Source organism: Zootermopsis nevadensis, unplaced genomic scaffold, assembly GCF_977971745.1.
Source record: "Zootermopsis nevadensis isolate Lab colony 2312 unplaced genomic scaffold, Znev_1.0 Znev_ptg000004l, whole genome shotgun sequence".
NCBI lineage: Eukaryota > Metazoa > Arthropoda > Insecta > Blattodea > Termopsidae > Zootermopsis > Zootermopsis nevadensis.
Genome location: NW_028259136.1, coordinates 1,032,731 through 1,059,579, shown reverse-complemented (window position 1 = coordinate 1,059,579; position 26,849 = coordinate 1,032,731). Strand labels below are relative to the sequence as shown.

General features: G+C 34.5%; 4 protein-coding genes across 12 annotated transcripts in view; 2 read left to right on the top strand and 2 right to left on the bottom strand.

The window, feature by feature from the left end:
• Positions 1-1,463, bottom strand: part of Nup358 (nucleoporin 358) — a 53,192-nt gene extending 51,729 nt beyond the window's left edge. For all 3 annotated transcript variants that reach the window (XM_087342790.1, XM_087342792.1, XM_087342793.1), the window contains exons 1-2: positions 1,238-1,463; positions 483-708 (exon numbers count right to left, since the gene is read on the bottom strand). In XM_087342790.1, the coding sequence (XP_087198916.1) occupies positions 483-708; positions 1,238-1,309 (298 nt within the window). In that variant the 5' untranslated portion in view covers positions 1,310-1,463. The remainder of the gene's footprint in view (positions 1-482; positions 709-1,237) is intronic.
• A 246-nt stretch (positions 1,464-1,709) lies between these two features.
• On the top strand, positions 1,710-15,110 carry Hs6st (heparan sulfate 6-O-sulfotransferase). Its single transcript, XM_022079757.2, has 4 exons — positions 1,710-2,721; positions 3,714-3,929; positions 5,158-5,308; positions 5,836-15,110. The coding sequence occupies exons 1-4, from the start codon at positions 2,087-2,089 to the stop codon at positions 6,160-6,162; spliced, it is 1,329 nt and encodes a 442-aa protein (XP_021935449.1). The 5' UTR covers positions 1,710-2,086; the 3' UTR covers positions 6,163-15,110.
• Positions 10,610-20,720, bottom strand: LOC110837536 (SPRY domain-containing protein 7). Of its 3 annotated transcripts, none has more exons than XM_022079760.2 (6): positions 20,596-20,720; positions 19,967-20,090; positions 19,740-19,856; positions 19,479-19,639; positions 19,016-19,118; positions 10,610-18,850 (listed from the first exon to the last, which is right to left on the bottom strand). In XM_022079760.2, the coding sequence occupies exons 2-6, from the start codon at positions 20,076-20,078 to the stop codon at positions 18,753-18,755; spliced, it is 591 nt and encodes a 196-aa protein (XP_021935452.1). In that variant the 5' UTR covers positions 20,079-20,090; positions 20,596-20,720; the 3' UTR covers positions 10,610-18,752. The 3 variants fall into 3 exon arrangements, with proteins under 3 accessions (XP_021935452.1, XP_021935453.1, XP_021935454.1); XM_022079761.2 differs by having other exon boundaries at positions 20,478-20,598; XM_022079762.2 differs by lacking the exon at positions 20,596-20,720 and adding an exon at positions 20,268-20,393.
• Positions 20,438-26,250, top strand: LOC110837537 (uncharacterized). 5 transcript variants are annotated; one of them, XM_022079765.2, is made up of 4 exons: positions 20,438-20,558; positions 23,487-23,575; positions 24,817-25,039; positions 25,443-26,250. In XM_022079765.2, the coding sequence occupies exons 1-4, from the start codon at positions 20,552-20,554 to the stop codon at positions 25,655-25,657; spliced, it is 534 nt and encodes a 177-aa protein (XP_021935457.1). In that variant the 5' UTR covers positions 20,438-20,551; the 3' UTR covers positions 25,658-26,250. The 5 variants fall into 5 exon arrangements, with proteins under 5 accessions (XP_021935457.1, XP_087198933.1, XP_021935458.1 ...); XM_087342807.1 differs by lacking the exon at positions 20,438-20,558 and adding an exon at positions 20,605-20,742; XM_022079766.2 differs by lacking the exon at positions 20,438-20,558 and adding an exon at positions 20,847-21,121.
• Positions 26,251-26,849: the final 599 nt, after the last annotated feature.

Sequence of the window (26,849 nt, the reverse complement as noted above, 5' to 3'; positions counted from 1 at the left end):
TCAACGTAATTTAAGCTCAAAAAATGTGGGATGTTAGACAACCATAAACTATTCTTCTCATGGACACTGACATACGTTTGTTAAAGTCCACTGGTAGTTGGATTCCAGGGTCAACATGGAGTGAAATGGAAATTGGTAAATATCATCAGAGAAGACTCCACTGCATTCAGTCACCGTGAAAACCTCAAATCCTGTGGCTATATATGTTCAGATTATAAATGGGAATGACATAAAAAGGAATGAAATACATAAACAATCAAGAAATTCATAGAAAATTACCAAATTATAAAAACTGCATTCTTCAGCTCAAAAATCCACTTCCAAATTCTGTTCCAAAAACAAAATGGACAAAGGATCTTTGGGGAAATTCCACAAACACAGGCATTAGACCACTACAGGCTACAAGGCCTAAACTGTGAATGGCTGAAGGTGATTCAAATTATATTTTCCATTCATTTTAAAATATTGTCCAATATCCTTACCTTTCAATACCAAATCTTGCTGCTTACTCTCCAATTCAAGAGAACATTTGTACTGAGCCAAGGCCTTTTCTTTCTGCCCAAGGTTCTCTAATGCTTGACCAAGGAGTTTATGCGCACTGGCTGAATCCTCACGAACTGTCAGATAATTAGACACATATCGCCTAGTCATTTCATACTCTCCTACCATAAAATACAACTTGGCAATATTGTAGCAACGCAAGCTTCTCTGAAATAAAATAAATAAGACAAACACTTACATACACCGACTTGAACACAAGCATGCAAATATGTAACAATGACCCACAGAAACACACACAAGTTTTGGAAAACCATAATTTGACATCATGACTTATTTATTTATTTGTGTGTGGGGGGAGGGGCTGTAGATATAAAACATTTCTCAACCAAGTAGGTAGACATAAGTATTTCACATTTCATGGCAATTATTTCAATGAAGTCCCCTGCAGAATGGAAAATTCTATTAACACCACAGATTTGTGGCAACTAGAGCAATAAACAAGCATCATTCGTGAATCCACATACAAGATACAATTTTTTTTTTGCGATATACGGATACCGGCGTCATACAGAGAACGTATATGCCTAGTTTATTATTATGAATTACAAATACTTGGCATTGATTACACTTCAGGCACAAAAAATACTGCTTATAACATTTGTTAAATTAAAGCACTTGCAAAAATAACAGTATGAGATTACAATTTTAAAAGTAATTTTGGAATGGCGGAACTCACCTCATTCTCATTTTTCAGCTTTCGCAATACGTCTTGGACATGGCGATCCACATCCTTTTTAGTGCGAAACATATTTAATCACAGTGCTTTTTTGACAAAATTAAATGCACATTACTAGACACCAAAGAAATTTGTCTATACGTAGTCCACACGCTTCCACAAATTAGCAAAAACCGTTACACCACAAACGAGCATGCTGTACGTCTATTATAAGCCACAAAAGCAATCAGAGGTAGTGTACAATTCTGATTTGTCATCTTTGGTTAAAAACTTACAGCGTAGCTAGTGGCAGCATTGGAAATGACTCAAAAGCAGCCGAATTGTGTTAAAATCAAATTACTCCCATGCAGATATGCTTATTTATTAAACAACGAAGCATTATAAATACAAACCATAGACTACGCTTCTAATACGATAGCAGTAGATCCTTGAATTTATTTAGGATACAATTTAATTATCAACAAAGTCCACGGTTCATATTTTTTTGTGTCGCTATTTACAATATGATCGGCATCTGTTATTTTTTTCATATTTCTATCGATCAGATGGCGTTGTTGCATAAAGGGCCGTAAGGTTGTATGTTATGAGTAGAAAGGTTTAAGCAAAGTGAATATATGTCGCGGAATATATTCACCGCTAGATCAAGAATATCGACGTGAAACATAACCATGCTTTTATTTTCTTCGGATTTTAGGGAATCTCCGACTTGCTTCTATAGCCTGGATACGTTTACTTGCTTTAATATACCAAGTATTGTCTGTATGGTATTTGTTGCAGACTAGTCAAATTGTTTTGAAAACGTTCACTACCTCCACGACGATGGCTAGGATTGGACTACTTGGATAAGAAATGGCAAAGAAAAGTGTTGAAGTGCAAGTTTTTGATAGTGATTTTGCAGTTTACCTTCGTGAATCTGTTACATATGAGATTAAAATGGAATCTCGTTCGAGGAGTAGGTTGCGAGGGGTTGTTTTGATGTGTATTTTGTTAGCTGTGAGTGGGATTGTTTACTTTGGGTATTTCTGCCCCGAACAAGTTTGTGCACTTACTTCTCGAGACACAAGTTGGTCGGACTGGACGTTTCGATTTCCAGTTCAAGATAATTTGGGAAAACCTTCACCTCTTTATTCCAGTCCCTTCACCTCAAAAATTTCAAACTCAGGTCTAAGCTATGACGACGTTTTAAATGATAACTTTCAGTTTGACATGAATGCCCACGATGTAATGGTTTTTCTACACATTCAAAAAACTGGTGGAACTTCCTTCGGTAGACATCTGGTCCGTGATTTGGACTTGCAGAGACCATGCACTTGTCAAAGAAAGAGAAAACGTTGCTATTGTTTCAGACCAAATCGTAATGAAATTTGGTTGTTCAGTCGTTACTCAACAGGCTGGAAATGTGGACTTCATGCTGACTGGACAGAGCTGACTAGCTGTGTTGATTCTGAACTTGACAAAAATGAAGGAGACAGTGTCAAACGCAGGTAATAATCCAAGTATTTGACCCTTCTTAATTATACCAGAGGTTCAGTATACATTTAGAAGTTGTGTGATAAATGTTTTTAACTAAACAAGTAGTCCAGTGTTTGACTGTGATAGGTTTCAATCTCACCATTTGGAAGCTCTTGATGAACAAGTGCAGTTCCAGATACATCATTCAGCACATAATTGCTCTGTAACATATCTTGACCACCTGTTTGGTCATCAGCTTGCTCCCTCACTTCCTGTTTCAACCACATCAGAGTTGGGAAGGGAAAGTGGAAAAGAGCCAGTGCCATACTCATTTAAATTTTTGCTGCATGTATTGCTCATATTCAGACAAATTTCAGCGTTTCTCCATGAAATCTTTCAAGAAAAGGTTACAATAGTTTTGTTTCAGTTACATGACATATTTATGTTGGGTCTAGTGTAAATTAGGCATGAATTAAACAAAACATTGGTAGCAGATGAGTTCATGTGGGTGTATGGTAAGGAGCCAAAATATGTGGTTATTATGGTAGCTGTAATACTAACTTCAAATGGGCCAAGACATAACCACTTCCTATTTAATGTTCATGAAATTATATGCACTGTCAGTAGGTACTTACATGGTTTTCTTCCATTTTAGTCACAACAAAAAGTTGCAAGAATGTGCCTGTTAGCTTTGCCATGTCTATATGCATAAAACTCCAGAATGTCTGCACACATTTTCAATTATTTTTATATCAGGGACTTGTACTAAAACGTCCAGGCACTCAGCTCATGCAAATGTCATTGACCCCAGATAGGTCAGACACCACTGGTGCCATTTCCAAAAATCAAATTCTATCAAACTTGCTACAATTGTTATTAATGCTGTGCACAAATTTTGTAACATGTTACTTATACAGGTGGAAGAATAAAATATACAATGATCATTTTATACAATCTTAAATTAGTAATGATAGAACAAGAAACTAGTAATGCAAGTATTAATATAAGTATTATTTGTTACCAGATATTTTTATATAACACTGTTACGAGAACCCATCAGTCGCTACCTGTCAGAATTTCGTCATGTTCAGCGAGGTGCAACTTGGCGAAATTCTCGACATTGGTGTGGTGGTCATGCTGCTACACCTCAGGAACTACCTCATTGCTATAAAGGAGCATCCTGGGAGGGTGTTACTGTTGATGAATTTGCAGCTTGTCCTCATAATCTTGCAGCAAACAGGTATATCACAATTTATTTTTTATGTGATTTGAATGGACTAATATATGGCATTGCCCATTTTTGCTACTTGTTTTGTCTTACCTTAAGAAAGTAGTACAGATTGAGGGTCTTTGAGAACAAAGTGGTAAAGAGATTATTTGAATCTGTGAGAAAGGTAAGAACAGATGGAAAATATTACAAATTGTAATGAAAAAGCCTTATAATTTGTACTTTCGTTAAATATTATTAGAGTTATGGAATCAGTTAGGATGAATAGGACATGTAGCATATACAGGGAAGATGAAAAATGCATACAAAGTCAGAAAACCTGAAGAGATCACTTGTGAGACCAAGGAAAGGATCAGAGGGTAGTATTAAAATTCATTTTGTAGAAATGGAGTGTGTGGACTGGATTCGACTATGTCTAGGGTACAATTGTGGGCTCTTGTGAACACATTCATGAACTGTCAAGGTCCATAAAGAGTGCAATATTTCATGACCAGATGAGGAAGTATAAACTTTTCAAGAAAGTTGCGACATTATGGAGTTGGTTACGTGCTACTTGTGCTGTAAAACAGTAAAATGGATATTATGAAAGATGTTATTTTTAAAAAGCTTTCCTATATGCTGTTCATTGAAATTATATATAAATATGTAAGTTTATTTGAAAGACAGGCCAACTTTAATAAGCAGTGAGACTATTAAAACAACACCAACTGAAATGTTTTATTAATATGCCTCACTGAATGTGTTGTAATAATTTTTCACACCTGAACCTCTCAGAACATTTAATGACAAAGTGAAACAGCACTCGCTAGTTACTTAATTGTTTATGTACAATGTTTCTCTCCTGTCTCTGTTTAAATAATTGTAAGACTACAAAATAAACATTTTAAATTTTATAACACTATGCTAGTAAATAAATTAAAATAGACCTCTGCCAGGAAATGAACTCCCACTATCCAGTCCTTAGTCAACTTACCTCACTGTCTTAGTTAACACAACTTATGTGAAACCAAGCAGGTATAATTTTATACAGCACAGAGGATGAGAGGAGGTTGTGCAAAATATAATTGTTGAAATAACTTCTTTATGCTACTGTATAAGTAATTATCATCATCCTATTGTATAAAAAATGTATTTTGTAAGTTGCATAACTCGTCTTAAAACTGTAACAGAATATGATGCTCTTATAAAAAAAAGTATTTTCAGTGCCTGATTGTCATGTATTTTTATATAACCTGTACAGACAAACACGTATGTTGGCCGATCTAGCTTTAGTGGGCTGTTACAACACATCTTATATGCCATCACATGCTGAGAGGAATCGTGTCATGTTGGCAAGTGCGAAGAGAAACCTCGCTGCCATGGCATTCTTTGGGCTGACAGAACATCAGAAGGTAGCTCAGTATACAATTGTTTAGGTCTCAATTATTCTTCCTAATCTTACATTACAATAGTACACATTCTCAAAATACAGCTCATCATTCAAGTTTACATATAATTTTTGGTCTGTTTATTACATTTTGGGTATTTTCTCCTATGTACTGTATACGAAGACTAGGGGAGTTAATAGTTACAAAGTTAATATAAACAACACTTCATACAAACATAGGTAAGTGATCTTACTGAAGTTTGTTACCAGCCTTTTTTTAGCTTCCATCAGTACAGAGATTAACTCAAGGTGGAATCTGTAACTTTCCTTGTTTAAATGTTTTATGGAAGTTTAAAACTACTTCATCCTAACATTTGTCTTCAGCACCAATCTCCATTAACAGTACTGCCAAGGAGTCTTGGGGCCTTCACATTTTTTATAATAATTATCTTCTGTAACTAAACCTTCATTATATATTCCACGATAAATGTAATATAAAAGATACATGCTTTGTTTCTCTTGTTGCGGTAACAATTTTTTTTCTTTTTCTAGGTCAGCCAGTATGTTTTTGAGGAGACATTCAACCTACGATTTGCAGTCCCTTTTGAACAAAACAATACAACTTTATCAAGTGCAACATTGAGTTCAATCCGACCAGATCAAATAGAAACAATTCGGCACCTGAATGTACTGGACCTGGAACTGTACGCATTTGCTCAGAAACTGATGTATCAACGCTTTGAACGGTTACAGAAACGAGACAGCCAGTTTCATGAGAGATTTGCTCATCTGGGTGACCTTCCAGGTAGACAGTCAGAAGCATTCAATTGGGATCAGATTATTGATGCTGATGACAGCAGCACAGCACCACACAAATGATGAAAGTGAAAATAAATTGATTTCATCTGAATCCTGGTTAATTCTTTTAAGACTACTTTAATTAAAGATGGTCTTGGATGAAAATGTTGCTGATAAACATTATTAGGAATGTAGCAGTTAGCATTTTGCATTCAAAGAGGGAATAAGCTGGAGCAAGGACTAATAATTCTTAGCTCTTGGTTGCACTGTGGAGCATTTATTAATGACATACATATGCTTTTACTTCCAGTCCCTTCAAGGCCAATTGTTAACAGTGTCTCTGTTGTCTGATATCAGTGACAAGGCTGTTATCCATGGTCTTTGTTACATATTAAGCCTCATTAAACACTGATTGCTTCATAATTTTCAAGGTACTAAATGAACCACAGTACAAAACAAAGTCTGTTCCAGGGCTAATGACATACTTTAAAAAATTTATATTACATTTTTGAAGTGAAATTTGGATGGCATTGTAATATGTGACATTTGAAACTTTTATGGTGACTGAATGCAACAAAGTCTTCTCTGGTAATAGCTGTGTGAAAGTGGCATTGTGATCCATTTCAGAAGCTGTCTCTGCCTCCATCTTCAGAGTTGATTAATGGGGGCAGTCTCTCTGAAATATTGGATTACAATAACATTTTCACAAAGATGATCACCCAAGACTTCACTGTCTTGGCATTATATTTTATACTATAACAAAAGTCATGAAAAGGACAAGCAACGATCTGGAAATCTTGGCAAGATCTCATGAAAATAAATTATATTTGATCATTAGACCTACATCACATTTGTAACTAAAAGTTAATTTATATGTATTCTTTGCAGAAAGTGTATAAAGTTAGCAAACACATCTATACGTTTTATCCCTGAAAGTACCAGAAAAATTCTGTTTAAATTTGGCGCTGTGGGAGGAAGGATGTCAACAGTTATGCAAATGTCACTCCAGTACATCACATATGTAAAGCACAAACTACAAGTTTCTTAAAAAATAACATAATTTCATTAAACTCTGCAACATATATTCCAGGTATTTTTAGATGTTAAATATTTAACAAAATATAAGGAAAAATTAATTTCTGGCCAGCTGTTAATACTTCATGCACAATGCTATGAAGTTTCTAAAATTGCTGATTCTCCTTCTCATATTATCATGAATAATCAAGAGATTAATGTATTTAAATCTTATACATGGCCAACCATGTATTTGTGCACTAAAAAATTATGTATCATTTTAGACCTACTTGGCTGGAACACTTCATTTTTGTATTTCAAAATAGCATATTTACACACAGATATAACACTGAATCATGCATAAAATACACCAAGCAGTATGTTGTATGGTAAATATTAAAACAGTCTATTTGATTATTTTACATTCATTAAACATTTTAAGTGAGGCAAAAGAAAAATTTTGTGGAACTATATAATATACGAATACAAAGGTACAAGTGAAATATGTTTCCATTTATAATTGGCAGTATTTCCTTTTTTGAGGTTTTTTCTTTGTGGCTTATTTAACCACGCTGTCACTACCTCAGATTATATAGTGTCAGAGTATAGGATTATTAATGAATTATAAAGCATATGATGGAAAAAAGATTTGAGGTTCTCACAGCAGTGAGTATAAAGATGTCTGTCTTTGGGTCATTTTGCCATGCAGTCTGGTAGAAGTTTACTTACAATTCAGAGGTGCTTGCTGCTTTCATCATTAGGGTGATGAGTAAGCTTTGCACATGCAGCTACATGGTGTAAAAACCCAGAACAGTCAACTTGATATGGAAGGAGGTAAATCATGGCCTAATTTAAGGTAATATATCATACTCTACACAGAGGACTGCTCAGTGTACATAGGATTAAATTAGGCTGTCACCATCTCCTCATTCCCAGTTCATTACAAATCCTTGGCCTGCTAATAAGATTACACCTGTCTCCTGCATAGGTAATTTAGTAAAAATGTGAGCTGCCTTTACTTTCATTCTCACCTACACAGAACTTGGAAACAGTATTGTTAGTAATTTGCAATATACCAACATATGACATGGTTTCTATGATTAACTACCTTTGCACAATAATACAAAAGAAAAACTGCTGCATTCACTATCTTAAAAGCACAGTCTGTTTAAACAAGACATTCAAAATGGATTGGGTTCTGTGGCAATGGACAGAGTTAACTGTAATTTCCATGAGCTCAAAAGCTAAAATATGGAAACCTTTAACAACAAAAAGGCTTTAGTGTCTGACTAGAATCACATCTCATAAAAGTTTAACTTACAAACATCATCCATGGTAGACCCTGCTGGGGTTCTTTGGTGTGTGGTTGTCAACTATGTTAAAGACATAGGGAAATCCATTAAACTTTGCAGTTCATGCTGTATGACAATCAACATAACCCAAAATGCTTAAAACCACTAACCAACAGAGGGCTAGCAATAAACTGCCCAGAAAGAGAAGTGACTAGAATTTATCCTTTTCCCATATATTCTTAAGCATATCCATGGCATTTGTGTGAGGTACCTAAACTGCAATGTAGAAATTATTTTTCCTTTCAGTAAGATGTAGTCATAAACTTTAATAAATGTAATTCAGTTTTCTTCTACTTTTGGTGCTGTAGCCCAATTAAAGCCATGACTGCTGTAATTGTAAAGATCTATGAAGCAAAAATGAAATTTAGCCAAGTGTAAAAGAGGTTTACTTTATCTAATATTTTGAGGTTTTCATGGCAGTGAATATATCAGTTGTGGTCCTCTGGGTTGTAATGCTGTGTAGTCTTGTAGGTGGGTGGAAAGCCCATATCTACCTAGACATTCCAATCATGTAAAGAGGATCCAACTTCAGTGGCTCTTTTACCCCTTTTTGGCACCAACTCTGATCACATTAGCAGGGTGTTGTCCAAGCACAATATCAAAATGGCAGGCCTCCCATTAAGGAAAGTCTCCATCTTCCTTCAGCCCATCAAGGGTGATATAGTCCTACAAATACTGGGCATATGCAGCATCCCTTGAAAATGTGGGACCACGTATACTGGTGAAATCAGACATTCAACTAAGACCAGGGTCATGTGGCATATCCATTTCTACCGCCCAGCTGCAGGAAATCACTATCTTGGCCAAAATTCCAGACATGTAAACCAGATTATCAGTGAAGTGACAGAGATAAAGTTCATCCTATAAACAATGAACAGGGAATATTGTACCCTAAGCAGATTATCACCAAGGGCATACCTCCACTTGGTCTTTCTCTACTTGTTATCCTTATAGGAGCAAGGCTTCAATTAAAAGCTTTCCCTAATAGGGCTTTCAGGGTCTATCTTATCATACTTTTTCCTTTTATCCATTTTCCTGTTGGATGCCCTCACCTTTTACCCCTCTTTCCTTTATCCCCATAGGCCACCTCCATTATGAAGATGGGGGCAATACACTCCTCTAACATTTTGGTAGGCACCTACAAGACTACATGGCATCACAAGTCTTAAGGTTACAGTTGACACGTGTCAAGTTTCACAAAAACCAGCCAAGGTGGTGATGGGGTATTGAGGTGTTGTCTGGAGACTGACTGCTGCATGGAAAAGAAGCACATTACAAGGCTGTTCGGCAAGTAATGTAGTTTACCAGCTTCTGCTGAATTTATGCCTCTGCTGCCACTTTGTCTCACTCATGAGAGAAAAACTGTTTTGTGGAGGTGTGTGTCAAATGTGTTGTCTTTTTAAATTACTGGTGTAAAGAAGTAATACGTTCAAGTTGTATTATGAAGTATGGGAAGACAGCCAAGGAAATTGATATGTTAAAACTGCTTTTGGGAATGAAACTTGGCCTTGCAAAGTATTTGGATGGTTTACTCCCTTTAAATGTACCCTAAAGTCAGATAAAGCTGAAGCTCGATCCACTGATGTTTCATATGCATAAATCAGTCAGTCTTATTTATGATGACATGACAATTCATGGAAGTTGGAACAGAAGAGCAATATATATGCATTTGGATTGTAATGTACCAGTGACAGCTAAGGGGCATGAGGAGAGCAGTTTACATCAGGTGCAAGTTATTGTTTTATATGTAAAATATAATTTGTTTATAATATTAGAGGGCTAGTGAACTGTTCAGTTAAAAAGTTCATATTGGATTATCCCTGTAATGCTGTGCACCGATCTATATATTTACAATATTTTCCCATTATGTGGTGATGAATGATGGAGATTAGGATGGCTGTTAAATCAGTGTAAATTATGGCCTAATTTAAGATATTCCAGAATTAATCTGGAGGCACCAAAAAAGTATAACAGACAATTTAGATGGACTGCCATGAGGCTGAACCAGCTCATGTGTGTGTTGTTAGCTTGTCCAAACTATAATAAAACATAAACATTAAATCTGCATCACTGGAGTTTTAAATTAAGAGCCCTTGGAATAACTGTGCATGAAAAACAAGTGTACAAAATGAACATGACATTATAAAATTTTACATAACATGTGATTTCAAGCCATTCTATATTTTAGGTAAACATAACATCTTTTTCTACAGGTCAAATTTAGGGTCCTTTTTCATTTTAACCCAACATAATTGATAAACAGTTAAATGAGAGATGTTTTACAATTATTTGAATAGTATACAGCATGAGAGTTACAAAAGGTGTGTCCTGTGTTATAGTTTAGTTTTAATGTCTTAGTAATTATTCAGCATATATTATTTTGTTGACTAATGTCAGAAATAGGTCACTTATAAATATATATATTGTTACTGTTAAGGTATGTAAATACTAAAATTGTCATGAACTAAACTTTAAACCACAGAGAAGATTGTGCAAAGCTATTTACTCCAATGCAAAAACTGTGCCATATGGTTTTTTATACAGGCTGTATAAATCACAGTTGCAACATGGGAGCCAACCATGCATGAAGCAGGCTGCATAATGATAAGTTTATAATTTCCACTTTTAATTACACCTCTTCAGTAACAATTTGTAACAGTACGTAGTTGAGATTAAAAGTACCATGATTTGCTTTTTTTTAAGAATGTCATTAAGTTGAATTACATAACTGGAAACATTGTAACATATGCAATAAATATAATAATAGTATGTGTAAGGTATACGATGACTTGTGATACATAATGAAGAAGTGAAGCCAGCATATATGAATACTGTGAAGTTCAATCTGACCAGACTTAATTTAATTGTGGTGGTAATAGCAGCCATGAAAATATGATTTGAGTCATATGACTGATTTAAATGAAACAGGGTTTTTGTTGTTATTTTTTAGGATTCTAAGAAGTTTTATCTTTGGAGATATTAACTTAGTAGTATATAAATAATATTGTACTCAAATTTTATAATGATATGTGATACTAAACAGCAGACCAGCAGTTAGGGTGGTTTGCTAGTATGTTAACACACACAACTGTCTTGTTAATGTTATTTTTAAAATGGCTGATATATTGTTTTCACATAATTTAAATATTATCGTTTTTATTCAAATATGTTATTTTTTCTTCAGAGGACATCACAACCAACCAAACTCTATGAACTAAAAGACATGATTCCTTAATTTATGGGTTATGGAAGATCCTTGATACATGAGTACATGCAGTTTGGAAACTGATGAACAGCATTAATGTTAATAAAAAGCCAAGAATGTAGAATTTAACTTAATTTTTAGTCCAGATTATTAAATGATCATGGCAGTAGATAAATTATTTGTATTACATTCAAGACAGAGCTTATTTTGCTGGAGAAGATGCACTGCCTACTGACAAATTAACATGACATTTAAATCTTATTTAATATTGTAACACTTAATTATCTAATGTCCACGATAAACTTAAACATATTAAAGAATTTTATGTATAAGGAACTTTTATAAGAATCTTAGGCAATTCAGTGTATCGATATGAATTACAGTCAGATTCAGATGGAAGTCACATCTGTTTTGTTCTAATAAAAGTAATTGGATGGCCTGCCTATGTGCTAAAAAAATTGCCAACTATGATGCAGGTCACTGATATTTTTGACATTACACATTGTATTATTTCCTTTATTCGTCACATGTTAACGAGCATTTATTACCGACTTCTTATTGCACCATTATTAGGGTGCTGATGTTAGAATTTAGGCTTTGTGAGGTGCAAATCCTGTTCTATTTTAAGGTGCTCTGATAGTTTGCACTTGGATTGAACATTGTGAAGAACAACTATTCCCTGAATTTACTCTAATTTTACAAAGTTTTTGTTCTGTTGCCATTCATTACAGTATATCATTAAATTTTACTTTAAGATATAGCCAATTAATAATAAGGAATAACATCTATTTTGATATGTGTCAGTTTTATATTTATGAAGCTTCCATTCTAATGAGATATAATTAAATTTAAATTATAAATCCAATGGAAAATGGCAACTCTTGTTTGTAGTTTGACTTCACTTGGCTGTTGACCTAATTACATGAATATCACAGCAATTTAATTATGGATATCTTGCCTTGAAATAAATAATTTGCCTTTTCCATAGAACTATATTATTGCTAAGTCAGATTTGAGGTTTTCGTAATGGTGAGTCTGAAGATAGCGTCTTCTGTGTTGTAGCAGTGTAGTATGGTAAAAGATGACCATTGTTTCAGAGGTCCTTGCTGCCTCCATCATGAGGATGATGAATCACTACAACCCAGAAGACGGCTATCTTCATATTATTGCTGTTCATCTTTTTTAGTTTGCACTTAACAGCCACATGCCAGTAACATTTGTTCTTTTTGGTTGCCATAACATGTAAGCAGGATGTCTACTGGTCTGTAATGTCAAAGAATTAAAAAAACTACATTTAAAAATTTCCCCCATTGTGCTACTGGTCTTGGCATTCTTGTCTGAAATAAGTATGGAGTAAACAACTTCTTGACATTTTTTCTTAAATCAAACTAGGCTATGAACTACAGTATACAATTCTACACATAGGTAAATCCTGTAATAAAAATATGAACACTGTTCTGCATGGATTTAATGTGTTATGCTTTGTTTAGAAAGCTTTCAATTCTTACTGAAGAATTTTTAAAAATTTCCTTGATGCATGCAGACAAAGAAGACATGCCTGTTAACCCTGTTTTAAAAAAATGGTTGTGTGTTAATATTTATAAATTTACATTTTCTCATCCCTGTACAAAAATTTCCTTTTATCTCTAAAATGCAAATCATATAAAAGAAATTCACTGATAGTTGTGGAAGTAAATTAGTGGTGTATATTCGTATATATATTCGGTGGAACAGTTCCATCCATAATACAGAGTTTGCTTTTCCATGTGGCAGAACTGTTCTGTTCATAAAAATTAAAGGGCTGAGTTAAGCAGGTACAAAAGGAATGGAGCATCTACGTTGCATTCATATAAGTGCCACCAGTTGCATGGCAAGAACATGAATCTAATTTCACATTTTTCACAGCCTGGTCTCTTAACAGTATTCAATTATTTCTGAAATAGTTTCTGTGATGTGCTTCCTCATCTAAATTATCTTAAATTTACTTCACATCATGTGTTAAATAGCAGTTGTCTTCAACTTGTATATTCATGGGAGTTTCTTCGGTAATGTTTTTTATCTATCCTCTGCAGCTCAGAAGTGTAAAATATTTTTATCAGCACAGAAAAACTGATTGTAATTTAGTATGAATGATATAAAGTACAAAATACAGCCATTCATTTGATAGTTTTTAAAAGTATTGGTGCTTGTCACTGTAGGAAAGATTCTGCACTTGTACTGCTGGCCTAATTTTCAATGTGAAGAGTTTAAATGAAAATGTGTTTATAATTACATGAATATGCAACTTTTATTAGTCTTTACTTTTTCATAGTGTTTCAGAGGCTTCTGTTCAAATAGATTGAAAGCTACTGTATAAATGATCTTTGAACTCTGTTGCACCCAAAGCTATTTTCTCATGTCCCACTGTAATACAACTAAAAGTTAAAAATATATCCCTCAAGTCACAGTCAAACATTTGCAACTTTCAGTTCTAAGAAACTTCATTATTATAGATCAGATGGTGTGAAGAGATTTCATTAAGTGCTCTTCAAACTTAACACTAGTTTTTAAGCAATTAACATAGTCATAAAGTAATTTATGGAGCATGATATGGGAGCCTTTAACTTACATTAGCAAAATTTTAAAAATTTACACATTTATTTTTTAGTGTCTGTGGGCATCCCCTACCTAAGTTACATATCATTGTATGTTTGTTCCTTTCATGTCCTTTATGTTTGACATTTTCTGGTATTATGTTAGTTATTTTTAAGTATCCTTCATCATGATTACCTGATCTTTGAAGCTCAAACCACTTACATGCTGATGGTCAGTAGCCAAATGTGTCCCTCTGAATAATAAGTTTATGATTACTAGAAAGCTATAAAATGAAGGTTTGATATAAAAATCTTTGTCATAAGCATTATTAAACATAATCAGATGTATATTTTGATGGACTGGCAAGTTATTGCATACATAATTCACAATTCTTTCACTACATAAATTCTTATATGGCCTATATATTTCAGCCTCACATTAGTAATAATGCCAGTGCAATGGCATTTCCATATTCACTCTTTGGTTTTCAAATCAGAAATGCTTACCAAGAAATCAACATTCTTTTTAAGTTGTAATATTGTATACAACAACCTGATCAACCATGATGGAAGAAATGTCCTTTTTATTTTACAAGCAAGTGAATGAAAATATCTGATCTCTATGAGATCTGTTATGTACTGTACTTAAAAAAAGTCTATGAAATGGGAATCCTATCCAGTTATTCTAAGAATGTCCAGGCAAGAAAGAGAATCACTTGATAAGATTAATAAATGTATCACTATGTAACATGTTTTAGTACTGTTTTAAGATCATGAAGCACTCCACTCCTAAACAAAACATGATTGTATGTAAGCATATCATACTTCTCCATGTACAAGTATAATAGGTTTATAAATATATTTTAAAGGAAGTAATTACATGAATTGGTATAATTATTTATCATACAAATTCCTCTGTTATACTGTACCAATATCTACAAGACTTGTCTTACAGGAGGTGAGGGAGAATTTTGTATCTGACTTTTACTGGCAGACTACTTTTAGGTCCAATATATAAAATACTCTCTCAGACCTAAGTTCCAGAGGTAGTTCCTCCCAAAGAACAAAATAATTTTATTTTTAAAACTGGATGAATTTTTACTATAGTCTGTTAGTAGTAGTCTTTCAACGTGTGAAGTGCAAAGATGTCATTCTCACAAGTGCTCACTGTTGAACACTTGGCATCTCATCCTTAATTAATTTGCCAGAATGAATTTAGTGTTACATTTCCCAATTCTTCTGTGCCGAGTTAATTAACGAAATCTCATCTGCTAAACTGTTTCCAGTCACTGCTGAAACTATTCATTGTGTTGCAGCATCAAACATGAGGAAAAGAGTGAATGCATCACTGAACAAAGCAGACATTTCCAGCACTTAATGTAACATTTTTTCCGCCCATATTTCAATGTAATTCACTTTTTGACAAACAGAACATGTCAGGATTGGGATGCATGACTTTTTTTATCAACATGTATATATAGATGTTGCAAATACCAAACAACCATTTATACAATGAAAATATGCAATACATGTCATGCAAACCCTTTGGGATAGACTGGCAGATTTCCTACATAATTTTTCTCAACCAGTGGGTATTATTGAGTCACAATTTTAAAATTAAAATGTTTTTCTATACATGTAACAGTAATTCATAAAGCGTGTGAATATGGTTCAGCCTCATTTTATAAACCTGTTGGCGTGCTGCAGTTCTAAGTAATATCTTAATATTAATGTAATAAATTATAATATTAATATTTGTGACCTGTCAACAAACAGCTGCTTCATTTCACATGTTTCAATTATAACAACGCAAATTAATTATATTTAAAAAATATTTATACTTATGTAGGCTTATTGTGCTCTTTCAGAATAGCCAGTTTTACTTACAACTTTTGTCTGCCTCTCTTGTTATGAATTTCCTGTTCATAAAAAGTTGTTGCTACCTTAAAACCTTTTGTTAATTGCACAGAAAATTACAATAAATAGATATAAATTAAAAGTATAACAGTAGCAAGAATAATACAGTTTATGTTTGCATGTGCACACACACCTCTGTGTAATACATAATTTGCTGTGCTATGAGATACTGAAATGTATTTTTGTGTGTCATCACATCAAAACAATTAATAAACAGCAGCCTAGAATATTCCTTTAGCTCTAGTGTATGGGCACTTTACTTCAGCTGACTTCAGCACAAGATCAATTATGAAAAGTCAGATGACTTCTGTACTGGTAATAATGAATTCCATACCAAGCAGGGCATGCTATTCTGGCTAGGTTTCTGTGCAGTTTTCCTCATTCCCTCCATGAACCCAATAGCATAGCTTAATGTAGGCCCCCAACAACCTCTGCAAATTTATCAAAATTTTCAAGTGGAGTCACCAATTAGATGGGCAGTCCCATTAAGTATGACAACAGCCTACATGACAGAGCCAGGAATACCCTAGCTTTTATGATTGCCTCATAATAGCTATGCATATATTCTTGTAATGTATCACTTTTCAAACACACTGCACTCTAGTCTACTTTTCTGTCTGATACATCACAGTTCAAGTCACATGTAGACTTTCGTTCAATAAAATGTAATTACTCAGGTCTGACATTCAACATGTTGTATTTTTAAATTATTTCAACTCAAAGCTTATAATCTAAAATTGAGGACAGTACAAAATCAAACACACCAGTAATACAAATCTTGATTACGCAAGCAACAACTGTGTAAAAGTATAGTTCAATTGTTCTAAGATAACTAAAGTATTTGTGAAGTACGTACAGCATAAATATATTTACTGGGTAACTCATGTATCAACACAATGAGCAGATCCAATTCTTATTGTAGAACTTGGTATTGGCAACTGCCTTTGTTTATATCAGTCAGTGTCACCAAACACCTGCTCACACCCTCTAGAACTTATTCCAGGGCCACCCTGTATTCACCATGAGATAATATAAGAATTTCTCCACAAAATAGCTGAAGCACCCATGCTCAAAACACACTACTTGAATCTAAGTTGATCCCAAAGAGAAGTATCAGCAGATTCCAGACTACCAGGACTCATACAAGAAGACTGAAGCCTGGAGAGTGATCTCAACCACCTGGACAGTTGTACCTCTGATTCAAAATTCATATTCTATACTGCACAGTGGTAAGAGCCATGACAGCTCAGTCACTAAATTGTCATGCTACTGACTAAACAAGCAGAGTTCAATTTCAGGCAGAAATGTGTGCCTTTTCAACAGCACCCATAATGACTTTCAGGCTTACCTAATTTCCCATTGAAAGCTGACCACTCACTTCAAATGCCATGAACAAGAATGTGGTAATTTATTTCCATACCCACATACCTTAAGAACAGTTCTTTAAGCACAGGGATAACTTAACTTTTACCTTACCATTGTTGAGTATAGGTAATGGATGAGAATACTTTTTAAACAAAAATATATTTTCCAGTCTACAGAGAGAAAGTATATTTTCTTACCACACTTTACAACAGATGGGAAAAGCTCTTATCCTATGCCTGCATACAAGAAATCCACACTCCATTAATTCCTGCAAATCTGAAGGACATGCTAATGTCTATGGGAACATTACCATAGCAATGCATTTTCAAGCACATTGCACCAAGTTTTAACACATGATTCTGCAAAATCTTCTGGAGGTAAAGAACAGGCCATGACAAGCAAACATTGTTTTGTTTTGACATACATCCCCATAAAGAGCACAAGACATACTAGAGTACATCTTTCCATATTCATCAGAAAATCATATGCTAAACTATGATATAATGTATCTGCAATATTACTTATTTACCATCTACATAGTACTATGAAATAAACAGGAATAGATGATATAAATTATATAGGGAGATTTCCTTCCTTCATATTCTATGAAGTACAAAGTTTCAACAACTCCAACAAGACCATTATAGTTTCTTCAATGATATGGTCAGTACCACAATTTCTTGGTCATAAGCCATTATTAACATAATAAGTAGAATCAATTACAAACCTGTTTCCAAGGAACAACCTAGCCTCTGAAAGAGATGTAGACTTGGATAACCTAGTGTAAATATCTTATGAAGAAATAAAAGAAAAATCAATTGCAGACACTTCCTTAATTAGTGAGGAAGTGCTCATAAGTTATTCTCAAAAGGCGACAATATTATACAAATTTTTTAACTTCACTCCTTCGTTTAAATGATTCACCTGAATTAATACTTTATATTTCCTGTTAATTTAAATGTACCATACTCCTAGTATATGAATATACTATGAATTAATATTCCAGAATTTCAAAATTATTACTTGCATGCTTTTTACATTTCAAGTACAACATACAAAATGAAGAACAGCTGTACTACTTTTCCATAAGGCAGATGTAAAGGTTTTCTGGTGAATACTGGGACAATTTTAGAATAGGATCAGCTTGTATATTATCATTTTAGTGGATGGACTCCTCTTTCTTGTGTAATGGAGGGAAAAAAATGCTGAGGACATTCAAGTTAAAATCTGTAGGTCAGCACTGTATTACAGAAGGCTCTGCTCTAGCATGATCTTATCAAAACCTCCTGGTGGAGAATGATGGAAGTTGTCAAGAACAATGTCCAATATAGCTCCATCATCCACTGAAATAAACACAATTTTTCCTGATATTATGTAAACCTCAGAAGTCCTCAACAACAGGATTTCAAGTACAGCCCTGAAATGGGCTGTAGCATCAAAGGAGAGTAATTGTGTGAATCCACTCTAACAATAACATATTTAACAAAGGATAATCAGTGATTACTTACCATATAAAGCTGGATATACACTGCCTCTGATGCCAGTCATCGGGCTATCCGTAGGTTTACCATTGATAAAGAAGTTGAGCTCAATGTGGTCATAAGAGACCCCCTAAATAAAATGATTCAGGAGTTGTAATAAAACAATGCAGGCATTAATTACACTACATTCACACAACTATCATACTGATGTAACTTAATAATGATGTATAAACTATACAAGCTGTGTAACAATGAAATGAGAGGATAATCATATACTGCTGGTCAGGAGGGATGACACATCCTACCTTTTCAGCACTATCATGAAAAGAACATGGTGGTTCCCAACAAACTATTCCATCCTATCTAATCTCTTAATGTTGATGCTATCAACATGTTCTTACATTATAGGAACTACCCTCTTATCAATGTAACCGTAAACAATTGTAAAGTAAGTGCAACTAGTCATAAAGGCCAACTGTGAAATGCTTACCAAAATATCTCCCTCCTGAGCACAATCTTGTATTTTGTTAAGTTCTGTATTATTATGCCTAAATACCCCATCCCAGCACAGAACCCAAGATTCAGCATCATGTCCTCCTGGTGATTGGTTCAAGTCTGTATTTCGTGTTGCTAAACCAACACCCCACAAACCTATAAAAAAAATTAAAAAACATAAGAACTTTTATGATTAAGTTCACCTAAGACGATAAACCAAACATTTACAAACAATATGTAACAAAAATTTATTTACCAGACTGTTGTATTTTAACCTCAAAATAAGCTTTACTTTGTACTAACGGTGCACTGGCCAGAGCACCACCACTACCGCATATTCGCTGTCCACTTTTTACTACCACTACTTCATGACCTGAAATACAGGACAACAAAATTGAAATGAAACGAAACAGTACAATGCTATAATTCTGCAGACATACACAAAGAAAATGTTCATTTAAATCAACTAACGCTTGAACTTACCCATGTGACCTGTATCAAGCACTATAGGATTAACTTCTCTCCGCGGTAAATTATTTTGTGATAAACCGATTCCATCAAAACAGTTTTTAAGACAACAAAATACTACAGACATTTTCTGCCTTCACTGTAATCAGAAAGTTCAGTAATAAAGAAACATTCTTCCCTAAGCAAAACTTGTCCTGTATTGCATTTGTAAAAATAATACGTCAGAGTACTGAACAGTGACTTCTATCGCCAATAAAGCATGCTTTTACATAATAAACTACACTAATCAAACATATGAGCACCAACTGTCACATACGAATGGTACATAGTAGAATTGAATTCGAGATATCGTATATTTGAAGTAGTTTGTCGTTTGTCTTTTACTGTAAAATATTGCACTCGTCTCTTCGCTGGTTGCAGAGATTACATTCTTCTTGCTATGTGCAGAGAGACTCCTTACTGTTCGAAATTAGTCTGCTCTTTTATTTTGTAAACAAATTGCCTATTTTAAACTTATTTTCATTACCACATAAGTTGACAATGGAACCACGGTTCCGGAGAATCTGACGTAAATACGTCTCTGTACTGTAATGTAATGAAATGAAATGTAATGTAATTTAATAATTCTTATATAAGATAAATACTTGTGACATTCTAAAACGCTTTTACGAGCACAAAATTATCTAGTCTACGATGCACTTCTTCTACAACCGATTCACAGCTCAGCTCTTTCCGCAATATCGAAAGCGGATTGTTGACGGCAGTAATGTAACACAATGCCGAGTAAACAGGTGACGTTTCTTAGGTAACATAATAACGCACGCAAGCTGACCATTGCTGTCGGTCCATATTTACACATTGTTGATATGGATCTTACACGTTTTCCTTTCACTTTTTGCCGAATGACCGTGTTGAAGCAATAACCAACAAAAGAAATTCTCTTTTCGGTCGTGGTGGTGATAGATGGATCCTCTTATAATAACATTGACCACTTGGGAAGGGGATTAAAACCCCTTCATGGATGTTGGCAACACTAACATTCGGGTTTAACTGTTTTGTTGTATGCTGCTGCACACGTGCAGTTGGCCATATATTTTCCAGGATACACAGCCAATAACAGTTAATGTAAAAAAAAGTTGACAGTGGAACCACCGTTCCGGAGAATTTGACGTAAATATGTCTCTGTATTTAAATTATATTTACGTCTCTGTAATGTAATGTTATCTTCAATGTCATCCATCTTGCTACGAAAGCGGATTGTTGACGGCAGAAATGTAACACAACAATGCCGAGTAAACAGATGACGTTTCCTAGGTAACAATGCCGAGTAAACATATGACGTTTCCTAGGTAACCATTTTTGTCGATTTGTTGATACGGATCTTACACATTTTCGTTACACGTTTTCCTTTCACTTTTTTGCCGAATGATCCTTCCGTATAGATGTATTTACGTCAAAAAATAAATGATCAATACTACACTAACCCTGTACATGCAGGGAGGACATTTGTTACAGTTTAAATGTGTCATGTATTCAAAGAAACATGGAAGAACTTTCTAAGTAACAAGGCCATATGTACACAACAAATATGGACTTTCCAAATTTACCTATAAATAGGCTGGTAAATGAACACAACATGCAAATTTGTAGACCCAACTGTTGGAATATAACTTCCTATTTGATACTTTACATATTTGCTTTTTAATATAATATACAGGGTGGGTCAGAAGAATGTTTTCAAACTTTGTGTGCGTGTTCCAGGATCAAAAATAATAAGAAATGTTCCTATGAACATGGGGTTGCAAATGTTTCATTTTCGAAATAATAGCCAAAAATAATTTTCAATGTATGCCTTTATTGCCAAGTATAATGACAGGGATATTTCTTTATAACAGATGCTCAAAAGTTGTTCCTCCATTCTCCACACATGCACAAGCACGACGTACAGAAGACTGACGAATTCATTCATACACACCAGGGTTTCCTCGAATCATGTGGCATGCATTCTGCACAAGTTCCCATAGGTCATCTTCATTGTTTATGGGTGTTGCATAAACGACAGACTTCAAGTGACCCCACAGATAAAAGTCCAACGGTCAGGTCTGGTGACCTCGGTGGCCATGCTACTGGGCCACCATGCCCAATCCATCGCTGAGTGTACTGTTCATTGAGATGATATCTGACATGGTGGGAGAAGTGTGACAGGGCTCTGTCGTGCATAAACCACATTTGTCTTCTTGTATTCAGTGGTACATCTTCAAAGGAGACGTGGCAAGTGTCTTCTTAAGAACCACCGATATGAAGGTCCTCTTAGACGCAATGGAAGCATGTCACCAACAATTCCTGTCCAAACGTTAATTTAAAATCTTTCTTGCAAGCTGGATTCACTTTGATATAAAGTCAATTCATTGAAACTTATTTTTGGCTATTATTTTGAAAATGAAACATTTGTGACCCCATGTTCATAAGAACATTTTTTCTTATTTTTGATCCTGGAACATGCACACGAAGTTTGTAAACATACTTCTGATTTAGCCTGTTTTCTATTAACAGGCCATGTCATAGCTCAGGCAGTTAGTTGCCAACTTCTCCCTGCACAGGCCTGGGTTCACACCCAACACAATCTGTGGGATTTGTGGTTGACGAAGCGACACAAGCACAGGTTTTTCTCCAGGTTTCTTAGTTTTACCCATCAGTATCATCTCAGTACAGTTATGTATTCACTCATTTGTATTAACTGGGGACTGAACAGGTCCATTAGCATCAACATTTCCAAAGACACACACACATCTATAAGAATAACAATGTTCCATTAACAATTTAGGCATTTTCATTATGGCTATCAGATTACTTGCATGAAATCAAAAACCATTCTCTTTGCTTGCCACTGATTTATTTGAAATTGTGCAATCCAAAAAGCCACTGCTGCTACAGAACAGAAAGAGTGCTGATGTTACTGTCCAAAATTTGGTGTTGATGGACACCACAAGATATAAATTAAAATAGATCTTGGGAACTGAACTACAGACCTCACAAATACATAGCAAGATTGGTAATCATGATGCTGACAATACAATACCCTGCAAAGTACACAGAACTGGAACGTTTCTATATAATTTAAATATGTATTTATAAACAATAATATAACACATTATCACAACATAATTAAGAGCTTGGATGACAGAATGGATTTATCACTATATAAAAGACTGTCAACTGTAGGAAAATGGGAAACAGGAAATGTATATACAGGAAGTTACTGACACACTCAACACATTTGAGTTATTAAGGGTTAACAACCTGCAGATTTCTGTTATCAGAGAAATGATATTAGTGGTGTGATTTTACTGCAGTGTTATAAATACTTTCAGATAAGATAAATGCCAAGCTGTCAGTGACCTACTGGATGGTTAACTTCCTAAATACTGCCCTCTATTTGCTTCTATTTAAATATATAAAAGCCAATTTACCTTTCATTGTTGAAGTACCATAAAAATGTTAAAGCAGGTAGTTCTAGTGTTTTGTCTACATCTAGGGATACTGGTGACTCCAGCTCCAGATTTTCATTCTACTATGAAGCCCTGCCCTTCCTTCAAATCCAAGAGGAACTTTGGCATCAACAAGGTTTGTTATACAAGGTGCAAGTGTTACATAACTTTTATGCATACATACAAATATTGAATAAGCAGTCACAGACAGTTGACAAGGGTGGTAGCCCTCTAACTTGGAGATTGGACAGAGGGTTAATTTCCCTCCATAAAAAATCAGAATGTTATGAGTGGCCTCAGACTTGAGAATGATGACTAGCTCTTGTGAACATGACAATGAACCTTCATGTTCCATACTTCACTAGCTGAGCATACCATCGGCTTCCAAATGACTTTGCTCCAAGAGTCATATACTTTGTTCCTCAGTTATTACTTTTTCATTTTTCTGTGAATATTAAGATGAAGATGCTTGGCCATACCATTTTTGACCATTCTGTTAAAACGTTTCTGAAAAGCTGACATTCACGAACTGAGTGAGTCAAGAAATTACCCGTATTTTATGAAACTCAAAGGTTCATTACTGTGTTTACAAGAACCATCACCTTTGGACACTTGAATCCAAGTCACAACCAGACACCCTATTTCTTTAAAATCCATTTTCATACTATCTTTCCACCAAGCCTAGATCTCCCAAGTGGCCATTTCTTCTCACATTTTCAGTCTTCAATCTTGTATGCACTTCTAATGCTCCCGTCATACACACTATCCAGCCCACAAAATCCACCTTAATTTGATTACTCCAATAATTGGCTAAGAGTGTAAATTATGTAGTTCATGTATTTTTCTCAGTCCTCTACATCCCTTCTCTTAGCTCCAATCATACTGTACAGACTGTATTCACAGGTAAACATTTGCTTGTCTCCCTGTCAATGTAGTGAGAATATTTATTTAATTAAATTAGCACAATCAGTACAGCCAATAAATGAAAAAATAAGCAGCAAGGATAGAAAACGAGAACACAGTACCATGCACCACCACTTATTGGAAAATAAAACATTTCCATTATCTTGACAAACAAAAATTAGTTTGTCAGCTTTAAAAAAAATAAAAAATATATACATATATATATATATATACACACACACACACCTTATATAGTGTTCTACTTTTCACATACATCTTCTCAGTTCTGTGATGTACCTAATTTGGAAAATTGCTGGAAAGCAAAATACACTTTTCTGTCTAAATTGTATTTATGATTTGAAAGTCCCCCTTAAGCCTGTCAATTTTTACTTACAGAAATAATTAGCTGTAAACACATATCCTAATATTGATTAAGCTTAAATTAAAATAAATTAATTACTTGTAATGATTTAGATAATGGGAGAATGGAACCTTGCAATGCTACTTATTGATGAACCTTACAAACAACCTGAAGACGACTCAAGCTGTATAAAAGGGAATTTCAAGAAAATCAACAGCACTGCATTCAAACAGATCTGGTACGAAGAATCACCACAGTACGGGTATGGAGCTATTATAGATCTCCCAACTGTATTAGCACATACAGGAGACTGGACAGTGACTGACCCATTAGGAGGTAATTAGTTTATTCAAATATTTCTTTACAAACTTATTTATTGAAAATGAACAAATGTGGTAATTTTTATGGTAGTAATTTGTTTCCATCAAAAGTAATTACCATATTCTTCAATAAGAAAATATTCTCATGAATAACTAATGTAATTACTGAAATTTGAATAGCATATCTTAATGTAATTTTTGATAACATTTTTGTCCAAATAGCAAAGAACTGGCAAGTATGAAAAAAATTATCTGCTGTTCAGTTTGGTAATACCACTCAAGCTTTCTAAATTTATAGAATACTGTGAACTTACAGTTGGGCATCCAGGAAGATTCTCGTTGGCAATAACACTTAAAATGCATGAACAGTTCTGTCAATGCATCTAAAAGGACATAAAAATGACCATTTTCTGTTACAGGTCACATACAACTTAAAATAGCACGTGCTTCTCCGTCACATTTGTGTATGACGTTTTGTGGAACGCATCATGGGAAATCTACCCACCTGTGGACTGCAGTAGTAACACGCAAGAAACCCATCAATAACATGGACTTCCTCATACTATCTGCAGAACTTCTGGCACAAGGCTTCAGTAATAATGACAGTAATATCATTAAGTGGGATAAATGCTAAGCTTTACTCATAACTTTCCCGCATGTGCATATAAATTCTAACCAAAATAAGCTATAATGTTTTGCAAACAGATGCAACTGTATTCTCAGAGCTATACTCAAACCAGTAGCATGGGTAAGATATACCAATACTTGTTGCCCCATATTTTGATAAACTTATTTACATCAATTTCTGTTGATACTACCTCAATGATACCTACATTTCGTGTGCTGCATGATAACTTTCTAATGACTTGGCAACCATAGACTATTTGACAGGGATACCAGAAGTTTCTTTTCACAACCAAAATAATGTACTATTATCCATTTTCTGTACTGAAGTTAAAACTATAATACAGTATATGACAATAATGATGCAATAGTAAGTTTCTTTCCTTTGAATATGCCCTGACAAACTGTATACATATAATCTTACAATGACTGAGAAGATTGCTATTCTAATTAAAGGTCTAAACAGACTCTTAGATGTATATTCACCAAACAGAAAAATATTTTAATCAAATAACAAACATAGTGATGTAACTAGCATGGCCAAAGGATCTGTAACTTGCAATGCAGTTTTATGTTTGATTAAAAAACCTTAACAATGTTGTATATTTTTTAAAGATCACTTACCACACATACCAGTACATGCTAGGATTTATGTATCAATGACTGGTGCCCTCCCCCACCAAAGTTTACTCCACATTAGTACAGATGTATGATGTTCATGTGGCCTCCAATGGCAAAACATTCACACCAATATTTGTGAAAATTTGTCGGTTCGTTCAGAAGTTGAGTGAGAGTGGGGACAGGCAGATACATATACGGACAGTATGATCACACAAGTGCACTAACTTACTTTCCTTAAAAAGTGGATATACGCTGAAAAGAAATATATTTGTCTATGTACAACCAAGTTAAACATTTTAGTCTATTTTCTAAAAATATACGAAATGTTAAATTAAATTAAATCTCAAACTACGGCTACCCCACAGAACAGGCAACAAAAAAACTGCACAACACAATGGGCAATACCTAAGACAAGCAACCAACCTTACCTGAGGAAATATGTATTATGTGCAAAATTAGGCTCTTATTTTGCCTGCAGATTTGACAGGAGCCAGAAAGCTCATACAATATACTACAGACTGGATGACCAGTTTGATTCCTGGCATGGATAATATATTTTTCTCTTAGCTACTGCATCCATA